The sequence below is a fragment of the Oryctolagus cuniculus genome, chromosome 4 (genome assembly GCF_964237555.1).
Source record: "Oryctolagus cuniculus chromosome 4, mOryCun1.1, whole genome shotgun sequence".
NCBI classification, from domain to species: Eukaryota; Metazoa; Chordata; class Mammalia; order Lagomorpha; family Leporidae; genus Oryctolagus; species Oryctolagus cuniculus.
In genome coordinates, this window is record NC_091435.1 from 64,888,416 (window position 1) to 64,901,883 (window position 13,468).

Consider the following 13,468-nt stretch of genomic DNA (forward strand, 5'->3'; position numbering starts at 1 on the left):
ACAGTCCAGTTAGCTTACATTATTGTGCCATTCACCACTAGCAAGCCCCACCCATATTCTCAGAATTTTCAATCAGTATGTTATTGGACTAATCTTAAAGTGCTCAGGATTAACAGAATCAAGAGGTAGATGGAGACTAATCAAACAAGCAGAAACAAAACTTATGGAAACAGAAACCCTCAGAGGAAGAAGCAAATTTCAACAGAAAAAAATCAATCATTGCTAATATCCTTAGAGCTATCAACTATTGTATTATGAAATAAGAACTAGGTATCTCTGAATAAGAAATCAGAACTAGCTATTTTCTGAGAGAATAAAAATCTTGGAAATTACAAATACAATCACAGAAAAAAATCTATTAAAGGGTTTGAAGATAAATGGTAACTAAAAAACAGGAGAGAAAGGTTGAAAAATTAAGGAACAATTCTAAGAGCTAAGGAAACAAGATTTACAAAAAGAGAGAAAAAATCATGTGGATGGAAGAAAATCACCAAAAGTTCTATTCAAGAATTGAAGCATCTGAGTCTCTAGAGTGAAAAGGTTCAACAAGTTCCTTGCACAACGGATTTCAACAGACAGCACCAAGGCAAAAAACTGTAATGAGACAGAACACTGAGGACTAAGAAGACTCTTTTGATGTTCAAAGAGTAGGGGATGAAGAAAAAAAAAAAAGAAAAAAACAGGCCATATACAAGATTAAGGAATTAAGATGACTTCAGACTTCTCACTAATATTAGATAATGGAACAATGTCTTTAGACTCTTGAAGGAAAATGAACTGTAGCCTAGAAATAATGCCAAACAAAATTCACTGAATGTGAAGTTAGAACTGGAATATTTTATTACATGCGAGATCTCATTTCGCTTCCCATGAACCTTTGCTCAGGAAGTCACTGGAGAATATGTTGCACCAAGAAAAAGAGAGAGCTTTGATAAAAGACATGAAACTTAGAATCTGACAATAGGTAAGAAGGGAGGGGAATCATCAGAATGGTGACAGGTGCAGATTCCAGATCCCAAGATGAAATCTGAACATCAGCCATGGAGAGCAAAAGTGTGGACTGCAGCAGATTAGCAAAAAGAAAGGAAGGTGAGACTGGGGTTAACATAGCAATGCAAACATAGAAAATCAAGCAAACACTCAGTGACAGGGATAAGTACACAAAAACCTAAGCAGTCAACTATTAATTTCAGGATAAATAAAAGAGTTGTGCATTGAAAGGAAAAATAATAGATATGATACAATACTAGTACTAACTGATAGAATAAAAAAGGGAGAGAAAAACCCAACATGGGAAGCAGGATACACAGCAGACTCATAGAAGGGCAGATGTCCTAAATAGCACTGTGGCCTCAGAATCAGCCCTTAAGGCATTCAGATCTGGCTGAAGAGCCCATGAGAGTATTTTAGGCATGGAAAGCCAAGACACTCTGAAAAAAAAAAAAAAAAAAAAAAAAAGCCCTAAATGAAAGATCCCTGTGAGTGAGATCCCTGTAGAAAGAACGGGGCATCAAAGCAGGAGGTACCTTTCTCTGAAGGGAGGAGAGAACTTCCACTTTGACTATGACCTTTCCTAAATAAGATCGAAGTCAGCGAACTCAAAAGGCTTCCATAGCCTTGGCAACTCATGACAAGAGCCCAGGGAGATTACTGAAGCCATAAACAAGAGTGTCAAATTGTTAAATCAACAACAGGAGTCACTGTGTACTTACTCCTCATGTGGGATCTCTGTCCTTTATGTGTTGTCCAATGTGAATTAATGCTATTACTAGTACTGAAACAGTATTTTACACTTTATGTTCTGTGTGGGTGCAAACTGATGAAATCTTTATTTAATATATGCTAAACTGATCTTCTGTATATAAAGAGAATTGAAAATGAATCTTGATGTGAATGGAATGGGAGAGGGAGCGGGAGATGGGAGGGTTGTGGGTGAGAGGGAAGTTATGGGGGGGAGCCATTGTAATCCATAAGCTAAACTTTGGAAATTTATATTTACTAAATAAAAGTTAAAAAAAAAGAAAAAAAAGAAATTAGATTGTATATTCTAATTATGTGCCTACTAAAACTGGCACAACCAAAATTACAGTGGTGCTATGTTGAGAGTGAATGATTGGATTTCTGTGTATATGTAATAAGATGAGAGAAAGGAAAAGATCCTTTTTTAGATGTGGGGGCTAACAGATGATGTCTGAAATTCAAGAAATAGCAATACAAGCGTGCTATTTAGAGATACACAGGTAAATATTAAAAGAATCCATTTACATTATTGTAAGCAGCTGCTTCTATGGAAATGGAATGTATACATTGTTTTTAATTAAAATTTTAAAAAGTAAAAGGCATAATTTAGGAAAGTTGTAAGCTCAGATTTAGCCCAAGATCCCATGCCCCTTACATACGCAAAATAAAACACGAATGCTCAAAGTATCACTTTTTTTCGGGTAAGGTTCCCCACTCAGCTACTCTTGCTGCCCACAGACCACTGCTGGGGAGTCCCACCCCTCCGCTGGCAGCCTCACACCTCCATATTACACCCCCAAAACTCCATGTGCATTCCCAGGTCTAGACTGGTTACACCAGGCCATTTGTCTCCACACACCAGCCCCAGCTGCAAATTTTACTGGCCACTTGAGGTTCTCTGATCTTTCTGTCCATACCATTGCTTTTGACAATATGGTGACAATTCATCGAACAGTATTCTTTTGTTTATGTAAATCATTGCATGCATGCCACATTTTGTGAAAAGGCTGAAAACTCTTTCATGGTCTCATGGTCTTCTGGGTTTCTACTTTCCACAGAGTGCATCCAGTGCTGGGGCAGTAGTAGTTACTCAACATGTGCTTCTTTTGTGAAATTACAACTGATGTTCATAACAGTAAAACTCAGGCATTATAACTTAATAAAGGTCTGGATGAGCAAATGAGAGTTGAACTACAGTTATAGTTTTAACTCTAATTTGCATTGTTTCTTTATATTTTATACTCTAAGTTTTTGACTCCAATATACTTTTCACTTCAATATATTTTTAAAATGATAATCCATTTAAGAACAAGTAAGGAAGGAATTTTTAGACATCTTCTTTAAGTCCTTTGTGCTAGGGCAGCCTCTTATTCTGAGAGATTTGAGTACTTGGATAATGAAAATAAACTTCTCATTAAAGGGACACAACAGTCCTCCCATGACCCCAGAAGGTCTGGTAACTCTCTCTCTATTTATCAAGCATATTCCTAAAGATCTAAATAATAATCAGAATGAACCCATGACAGACTTCACCTCCTGAGAGGGCAAATTAAAACACCACTGATTCCATGGGAACAGAAGGAAACCCTCAAATCTTACCTCACTAAGGCCTTCTCTTTCACAAAATGTCTGAGAAAAAAACACACATGTCATTGTTTCTTCCTTCTTTGTAAAAAGAATAAAGTCTTTTCCAATCCTCATGGACCCACTATATGAAAAATGAAGAACATAATGGTTTATATCTCAAACACTGAAAAAGAAGAAACAGGTAGGCATCCTATTATATACTGTAACAAATTATCCTTTTCAATAACCCCAACTTTGCTGATCTACCATGAAGAGGGCACAAGTAGTATTCTTATGCGTAAAGTGGAACAGACAATTTGGAATGGATCCAGCCCCACACTCCTGCTTTAGACATGGCTTCTGGAGACAAGGTTGCACCCAGGGCTCAAAAGAACAACTGTCTGGTCCTACAAGGAGCCACACAGATGAACCACATGTCCTTGTTTTCCCTGAGGCAAACTACAAAAAATAAATAAATAAAAATAAAAACTAAAGACAAACCACCAAGCCTTAAATATGCTTTGAGAATTAAGACAGCATGGAGATGCAACTAAGTTGTTGAAGTCCACAAGCACTGCTTCAGCAATCCCTAAAAGACTTCTCTTCCTACCGTATGTGAGAATTAATTTTAAAATTTTGTAAAGATCCAAGTCAAGTCAGAAATGGGTAGTGGGGGAGGGGAGTGGTATGTAGAATTGTGGCACAGTTGGTAAAGCTGCTGCCTGCAAGGCAGGTGTCCCTGGTGGGCAACAGTTTTGTCCTGCCTGCTCACCTTCCTAAACAGCTCCCTGAAGATAGGAAGTAGAAGAAAAGAAGTGGGCCCCTGCCACTCACATGGCAAACCTGGCTTCAGCCTGGCCCAGCCCTGGCCATTGTGGCCATCTGAGGAGTGAACCAGCAGATGAAAGATCTCTCTCTCTCTCTCTCTCTCTCTCTCTTTCTCTCTCTCCCTTTCTCTCTCTCTGTCTCACTCTGACATTCATATAAATAAATAAATCTTTCCCAAAAAAGGCAGCCAATGTTGTAGCACAGCTGGTTAAGCTGCCTCCTGTGACACCTATATCCCATACAGAAAACAGTCTGGGTCCCAGCTGCTCCACTTCCCATCCAGTTCCCTGCTAATGCAACTGGGAAAGCAACAGAAGATGGCCCAAGTGCTCTGGCTCCTGCAACCCATGTGGGAGACGCGGATGGAGCTCCACACTCCTGGCTTTGGCCTGGACCAGCCTCAGCCTTTGCAGCACATGGAGAGTAAAGGACAGGATAGGAGATTTCTCTCTCTCTCTTTCTCTCTCTCTGTCTCTCTTTCTCTGTCACTCTGCCTTTCAAATAAATACATTTAAAAAAAAAATGAGTATCAGGATGCAGAAAATATGAGAGGTCCTTTCCCCAAGTTCATATTTTTTAAAGCTTCACACAATTTAATCATTCTATTAAGACTGTCTTTAACTAAATATTGTTCTCAATAGAGATAAGATATGTGTTAAAAGGGGAAAAATACTCACCTTTTAAGACCATTGCCATACTGCCCAATGAACTTCATGGTAGACAACCGTTTCTTGGATGTTCCAAAGTATATGATGTCTGAAGCTTCTTCTATAATTGACAAAGGCTTTTTAAATGACTGATTAGGGACAGTCTCTGACATCAGCCTGACATCCATTCATCAAGACTTCACGTGTCTCAGGATATTAGGATAAGTCTACAGCTGTTACATTAGGTTATAGACAAGGAGTCTTGCCAGGTTCTACAATCTAAAGCATGATCTTTATGGTATTAAATTGAAGGTCAGAAGATGTAACCATGTGGGTAGAATTTAAAACTCTGCACCTTGGGACTAGGGCGGTGGCGTAGTAGGGAAAGCCACTGCCTGTGACGCCAGCAATCCCATATGGGTGCCAGTTTGTGTCCTACCTGCTCCACTTCTGATCCAGCTCCCTGCTAATGTCCTGGAAAGAGCAGTAGAAGATGGCCCAAGTGTTTGGGGCCCTGTCATCCATATGGCAGACCCAGAAGAAGCTTCTGGCTTCTAGCTTTGGCCTGGCCTAGCGTTGGCTGTTGTGATCATCTGGGGAGTGAGGCCACAGACAGACAATCTCTGTCTCTGTCTCTCCCTCTATATATATCTCTGACTTTCAAAATCAATCAATCAATCTTTAAAAAAGTAAAAAGAAAACCTCTAAGACTTAATTTTCTTCCCTCTAAAAGTAAATTACTGGGAATAGGCATTTATCCTAGTGACTAAGACACTTGTGTCCCACATCAGAATGCCTGGATTCAATTCCAGGTTCTGGGTCCTCATTCCAGCAACACAGACCTCAGAAGGCAGTGATGACAGCTCAAATAATTGAGTTTCTGCCATCCATACTGAAGAGCTCAACTGCACTCTCATCTCCTAGTTCTATCCCAGGTCCAGCCCCAGTCATTGCAAGCAACTGGGAGTGAATTGTGGATTTGCATGCTCTTCCTCTCCCTCTGTCTATTCTTTTCCCTCTCCCTCAGCTTCTCCCTTGTTTATATTGATCTGTCTGTCTCTCTGCCTCTCAAATGAACAGAAAATTATAATAATTGTTTTAAAAAACCCAAAGGGTACTATTAACATTTATTTAGTATCACAGAGTTACTGATGGAGATAAATCAAACAAATTAAATGAGATGATACAGTTGTGAAACTTTGAACTCGACTCTTGGCACTTGAAAAGCACTAGTGAATGGTTAAATGTTACAAATATTTGCATCACAGACTCATAGAATGGCAGATGTCCTAAACAGCACTCTGGCCTCAGAATCAGCCCTTAAGGCATTCAGATCTGGCTGAAAAGCTCATGAGAGTATTACAGGCATGGAAAGCCAAGACACTCTGGGGGAAAAAAAAACACCTATATGAAAGATCTCTGTGAGTGAGATCTCGATGGAAAGAACAGGTCATCAAAGAAGGAGGTACCTTTCTCTGAAGGGAGGAGAGAACTTCCACTTTGACTACGACCTTGTCTAAATATGATCAGAGTCAGCGAAATCAAAAGGCCTCCATAGCATTGGCAACTCATGACAAGAGCCTAGGGTGATTACTGAAGCCATAAACAAGAGTGTCAAATTGTTAAGTCAACAACAGGAGTTACTGTGCACTTACTCCCCATGTAGGATCTCTGTCCTAAATGTGCTGTACATGTGATTTAATGCTATAACTAGTACTCAAACAGTATTTTACACTTTGTGTTTCTGTGTGGGTGCAAACTGTTGAGATCTTTACTTAATATATGCTAAATTGATCTTCTGTATATAAAGAGAATTGAAAATGAATCTTGATGTGAATGGAAGGGCAGAGGGAGCGGGAGATGGGAGGGTTGTGGGTGGGAGGGAAGTTATGGGGGGGAGCCACTGTAATCCAAAAATTGTACTTTGGAAATTCATATTCATTAAGTAAATGTTTAAAAAAACAAATATTTGCATCACTAATAATGTTTCTGTGAACCTGCCCTTATCTAGGTTCACGCTTCGAGAATAAACAGAGCAGACACAACTAAACTCCAAGAAGGGCAGAATGGCTTCCACTATAATACTACCTGGGGCAGAGGAACTCATCATTTCAGTATGTCAGAGTCATTTTCTTGATCCCTCCAGCACAATCTGGAACTCTAGAGATTTATCTTCTAGACTTCAGAATATACTGAGCTATAGAAACAAAAATGTTCTTCTTGTTGGCCTACCTGAAGACACATTTTAGTATTGCCTGGAGAATTCTGTCAGTCTGGATATAGACATGTGACAGTATAGTGGTACCTGGTACAGGGTATGTAAAAGTTATCAAACACCCTGCTTGTTTGAAGCTAATGACATTCCTTCACAAGTTCTTTTAATAGTTAGCCATTAGGTGAGGATATCTACAATGACAATATCAGATACCATTTACGGAATGATTGTTATGTGCCAGGTACTATGTTATATATGGGACCTGCACAGTCTATTTAACCTTCACAGCAAATCTACATGGAAGATATTATAATGATCTGCATATTATAGAGAAGGAAATTTAAAGAGTTCAGTAGTCTTCCCAAGGTTACACAGCTGATAAATGCTACAGCCAACAATTAAGCGAGAGCAGTAGGTCTGAATATGACTTGCTATAGTGTTGTGTCAAATCACAGGAACTTGCATACATGGCTGTCAGTTCTCTGGGCACAATGATAGAATAATGCCCAGGCCAGTCATGACCTCTGCGTTCAACAATGTTATTGTAATGGTAGAAGAAACAGAGTATAAGCAATAGACAAATAAATACGACTATTTCTGAGTATTAAGTGATGAAAACAAAATCAAGGTGATGTGATACAAGATGAACAGGAGCATGGCTTTCAGACACAATGAATATGGAAAGTCACAACTAGAAGGCTGGCATCTGAGCTGAGATTCAAATGATGAGGTATAAGCCAGGTGGGGATGGAGTTAGTCAAAAGCAAAGAAGTGTGTAACATGAGAAAAAGTCAAAGAGATGGAGGCAGCCAAATCATGCAAGAGCTTGGAAGCAATGCAGGGCAATATGAATTCTATTATTAAGCAGTGGAAAACCACTGAAGTGATTTTCAGCAAGACAATGATGAGATTTACATTAAAAGAAAAAAAATTACACAAAATACTGAGTGAGAAATGGATAGTACTGAGACAAGACTAGAGGGTAGGAAAAAAAGCAAAGAAAACTTGGAAATGACCACAGCCATCTTGCGAGGGTCAAGACTGATCTAGCTCAATTTGGACAAGAGATTCTATTTCCAGGAACCAGTCTGCTGTCGCATTTATTACTTGATTTCCAATGCTAATTGAGAACTGCTCTCACAGCCAGTGTGCTTTTTTATGGATACTTCTATATGTCTCAAGTGAAGTGTGAGTTCTTTCTGAAGATCTGAATATTCATCACTTGCCTGTGTTTTGATCATTTTGTTCACGACCCATATAAAAGGACTTGCTTCTTTTTACAAGGAATTCCCTTAGAATATATCACATGTATTCTGTCATTTATTTTAAGAAGTTAGTAAAATGAACTTAACAGTTACTCTGTGAAAAATGAGATTATTTTTTCAGCATGTTTTTCATACTCTATTCTTTCTCATATTTAAATATTGACAAACCACTAACATTTTAAGCAAAATTACCTTGAAAAACCAAAATTATGCAACTTAGTAGGTAGCTTTGCCTAGCATTTTTTAAAGTTGTTAATAAATATTCCTTGGGGTTGGTATTATGGCACAGAAAGTTAAGCCACCACCTGCAATGCTGGCATCCCATAGCAGAGGGCCAGCTGGGGTCCCAGCTGCTCCATTTCCCATCCATCTCTCTGTTGATGCACTTGCGACTGCAGAAGAAAATGATCCAAGTATTTGGGACCCTGCCACCCGATGTGGTAGAACCAGATAGTTTCAGGCTCCTGACTTTGGTCTGCCCCAGCCTTGGCTATCAGGCAATTTGGGGAAGTGAATCAGTTCCTCTCTCTGTCTCTCCCTCTCTGTCTCCATCACTCTGTCTTTCAAAGAAAAAGAATCAATATTTTAAAAATAAATAAATATTATTTAAATCCTCAGACTACAGGTGTAGACGACACTTCTTGACTTTGCCGTCTCAGTTGGTGTCAGCACTAATGATCATCTTTTACTTGGGTGTGGAACATTCCAGAACAGTTCAGTATTACTTGAACACCCTCAGCATTTTTTAAATGCAGTAGTCAAAATGTCTAGCTTGTAGAACATAAAGTATTACAAGAATTTAGGAATACAATGCCTACAACAACTCGAAGCTCATATCAGAGGAAGTAGCATTTCGATTCCACAGCACACAGAAATTGTGCACCTATTGTGTGCTGGCTTTGTGTTAACCTTGAATGCACAAAGGTAAGTCATGCAATATATTGTAGATGTCATATTCATTATGGTGCGAACATTCATTTGAAGCAATAAGCCTTTGAACATGTGGGGAAAAAAAACACACAAGAACTTCTGAAAACAAGGAAAGGCGACCTCTGCCTCAAGGTTATGCAGAAAATTAAAAACAGCTTAAGGCAATGGAAACTGCCTCAGGGCTCTCACAAGCAATGCGGAAAGGACGGGACTGAAACAATCTTGGAATCCACTCAGCCACTATGTGCTTCCCCACCATTCCCAGATGCTTTGTCCTTACAATCAGTAGCATTTGCCTTTCGTTTTCTAGAAGTATTTATTTAAGTTCAATTTTTTTTCTGGTATATATGGCTAGAATGCATTTACTCTGCTTGCTGACATGTTTAAACCTAAAAAGTTCAACAGTAAATTAAGTCTGAAGTTTATTTCCCTGAATAGCTCCACACCTGTGTTCACGTAGATAGCTCCATTTATTTTTATATATTTTATGGGTTTTCAGAATACTTTTTTAAACAGCCAGTTAGGTAGCTAGATAATTAACTTACCAGGGCTCATGCCACATCCATCATCCAGGAAGCACAGCATGAATCCACCCTGCAGTTTTTCATTATCCACTGTAAGAGAAAGCAGTTATTACTAATAAATATTGGGTTTAATTTGTTCATCAGAAAGTCATGCTGCTCACATAATTATTCGTTCTTCTCAAATGTGGCCACAGAGTGACAGAGTTATGGCACAATGATGGGGCTCAGAATGGAGTTTTGGCTACAGATTCAGAAGAAACTGCAGGGGGAAAACAATCATGCAACACAAAGGTTTAAATTCACATAAAACACCAACACATTAATAAACTGCATATACAGCAAGATATGACTTGCCCTAGGAACTGGATTGCTCCTTTGAACTCCAGCGATTTCTCCTTCAGGGAAGGCAAAACGTAGGTGGTGATGTGACCCCAGCTTCCCCCATCACACTGATCAGCCTTCATGCCCTTCCACCAAAGTAGTAATTCTAAAATAAATCTAGGCCATTCTTAGATTCATCAGGCTCCCCTCGAAGCAGTTAATTCCTGTAAGAGCCATTTGTGGTGGCAAATATTTGCCTCTTGAAGCAGGAGTTGATTTTTTTAAATGGCTAAGTTAGTTAGAAATAATTTTGATGATTAAGAGATATCATCAAATTATATAATATAGTCCCTGGCTGTTAAAAATGGTAAAGGTGTGACTAAAACTAATGAAACTAATTTTAGAGCAGTTTGTAAACTTGTTCTAAAAACAATTTCAACAACTGGATATGTGAGTTCCATCACATTTCTCTTTATAAATAATAATGTTATCAAGGAATAATTTATTCACAATAAACTGTGCATGTTTAAAGTGTATAATTTCAGGGCCAGTGTTGTGGCATAGAGGTAAAGCTGCCACCTGCGAGGCCAGCATCTCATATGGGTGCCAGTTCGATCTCCAGCTGTTCCACTTCTCATTCCTGCTAACATGCCTAGGAAAGCAGTGGACGACGGCCCATGTACTTGGGCCCCTGCACACATATCAGAGTCCCAGAAGAAGCTCCTGGTTCCCGGCTTGGGCCTGGCCCAGCCCTGGTCAATGAGGTCAATTGGGGAGTTAACCGGCAGATGGAAGACCTCCCTCTCTCTGCCTTTCAAATAAATAAAATAAATCTTAAAAAAAATTAAAGTGTACAGTTTCATAAAATTATCATATACATGTGTATATATCCCATCACTACAACCAAAACAATGAACAAATCCATTACCCCAAATGTTTCCCCTGACCCTCTGTAACCCCTCCTTCCATGCCCTATCCCTCTACCTCTTCCCCAGGCAATCACTGATCTGCTTCATCCCTATAAATTTTTTTCTAGTACATTTGTTAAGTCAACCTCTGTGTTGAAAGACCCCCTAGAATTCACACTGAAGAATTAAATAATGTCCAAAATAGTCCACATACAAATATATAAAAGATACAACTGATCTTAATGGGTTCACAATTTTATGGTCATGTGCTTACTCCAAAAACTTCTTAATGGTTACCCCAGTGTCATTTAAGATTGGGAACCCCTTGATCCAAGACCAGAGTCAGCCTTGGGCAGCTTTGCACAGTACCTACAGCTGATGTTGAAGTTCTTGCCACAGACTTCTCTTGGAAGCAGTGTTCAGAAGAAGGGCATTCTTTAAGTGACTATCTGGGAAAGACTCAGGATACTGTAGCACCTGCTTTTTAGGTAAATCTTCATCAGGGATTGGGGTCAAACAAGTATAGCCTCACATTTTAATATTTCCTATTCGCTACCTGGAAACTTGTCCTTTTCTAGTTCAATTTCAGATGGATTGCTACCATTGCTTAATTATGTAAATCCAAAATGAAATCCACACTTTTCTTTCGTCATATTTCCTTCTCCTTTTAGTGCTGTCTGTTCAATAAATGGCATTAGCCTGCCAGGAGGGTTTGGCTCCTCAAGATGAGACCTCTACCTCATGAAGTTCTCCGTCTCCTCATCCCACAAACACGCAACTCTGTTCTTCTCGATTCCACCTCATTAATGGCTCTCTAACGTGCCCACTTCCTCTATTCCCTCTACACTGTCTTAGTCCCACATTATAGCAACAACTTCCCAACTTCCTGCTCTCCCTAAAATGAAAGGGAACCACCAGTCTACAGTCCAATGTGCATTCCACTATCCTCCTGCTTAAAACACTCCCATGACTCCACACTGCTCTTATGATAAAATCCAAGCGCTTAACAAATCTTACTTGCCCTTCATGACCTAATCCTCTTACCTCTCCAAACTCACCTCCTGTCAGTCTTATACAAATATTCCCCTTGAACTAATCTTGAACATTTCAAACACTTTTCCTATCTTCTTTTCAAATTAAAGCCATGGCACACATGGCACTTCACTTTTCCCATGCATTCACCAGGCGAATGCCTATTTTCCCTCTCTATTAGTTCATATAGCACTTCTAGGAAGGCTTCATATTCTTTCACATCATTAGATGCTCTTAATGAATGATCTCTCTTTAATCTATTTTACCACCTTCATAGAATATTGAGACACTTGAACCAATTGATGTACCTATTTCCTGTTCAGACCAATGGTTATTACATTCTTAAAAAATTTATCTGAAAAGCAGAGAGAGAAGACTTACCCACTGGATTGATTACTCTCCAAATTTCCCACAACCTTAGGTCACAGTCAGTTTGAAAGCTATGGGCTGGTAATTAAACCCAGATCTCTTATGTGGGTGTCAGGAACCCAATTACTTGAGCCATCACCACTGCCTCCCAGGGTATGCATTAACAGGAAGCTGGAGTCAGGAGCTGGAGGCAGGTATGAAACCCAGGCATTTCAACTTGGGACTTGGGTATCCTAATGACAGCATGACTATGAAATCAAATGCCTGCTCCCTTGATTTTTTGGAACAGTTATTTCATGGGTAGAACAAATGGTATAAGCTCTCTACTCACATATACATACAACATTTTCCATGGACCATTAGAAAAGGATGCCAATTCCTTAAAAATGGCTATTGTATATATACTCAGCACTACATCTAGTGCCTGGCACATGGTAACCACTTAAAAATGTATTGAATGTATATCAATATCTACTGGAATGAATATACACTGATGTACAGGAGATCATAGTGAAGCATATTTACTTTGAGTTATACTGCCATCAAATTACTTGAAGGAAACTTAAGTTTGGTGAGTAATTCAGGTATACAGTAAATAATCTGAAAACTAGTACAATTTTAGATTAACCATGCATTTCCAGAACAATTCTACTTATTGGTGTATAAGCACTGGCTCCAGCTGTTATTCTTTTCTTCCTGAGAAAAATCAATTTGCTAGGCTGATAGCCATATGTTGGTTCACTGCAATAAAAAAATGTTATAATGTGAATAGGTAATTTACAACCAAAAACCATAAGATCAGTTTTTCACAAAATATGTGTAACTCAGAGAAAGTAGGGGCACTTTCATCTCAAACTGGCCAAGATCCTGTTGTGTTTGTTTATGATAATGGCAGGTGTTGGGAAAAGTGGGGTGAAATGAGCACTCTCATGCCCTGTGGTATCACATACCCAGAAGAACATAGAATCTGTATTCTGATTGCATTTGCTGTACTTTGTGATTCTGGATAAATCTTCTCAGCCCTTCATCAATAGTACATGTACTCTGAATGAAATGAACCTTACACTATTCTTCTTGCTCGATTTTTAGGACCATTTCCCTGGTTCTAATTATTACAATATCT

At 39.0% G+C, this 13,468-nt stretch overlaps 1 protein-coding gene across 1 annotated transcript in view; it reads right to left on the reverse strand.

Moving 5' to 3' along the window:
• MORC1 (MORC family CW-type zinc finger 1) overlaps positions 1 to 13,468 on the reverse strand; it is a 247,048-nt gene that overhangs the window by 197,310 nt on the left and 36,270 nt on the right. Inside the window, exons 7-9 of the mRNA XM_070072071.1 lie at positions 9,737 to 9,805; positions 4,812 to 4,902; positions 3,340 to 3,448 (exon numbers count right to left, since the gene is read on the reverse strand). Of these exons, the coding sequence (XP_069928172.1) occupies positions 3,340 to 3,448; positions 4,812 to 4,902; positions 9,737 to 9,776 (240 nt within the window). The 5' untranslated portion in view covers positions 9,777 to 9,805. The remainder of the gene's footprint in view (positions 1 to 3,339; positions 3,449 to 4,811; positions 4,903 to 9,736; positions 9,806 to 13,468) is intronic.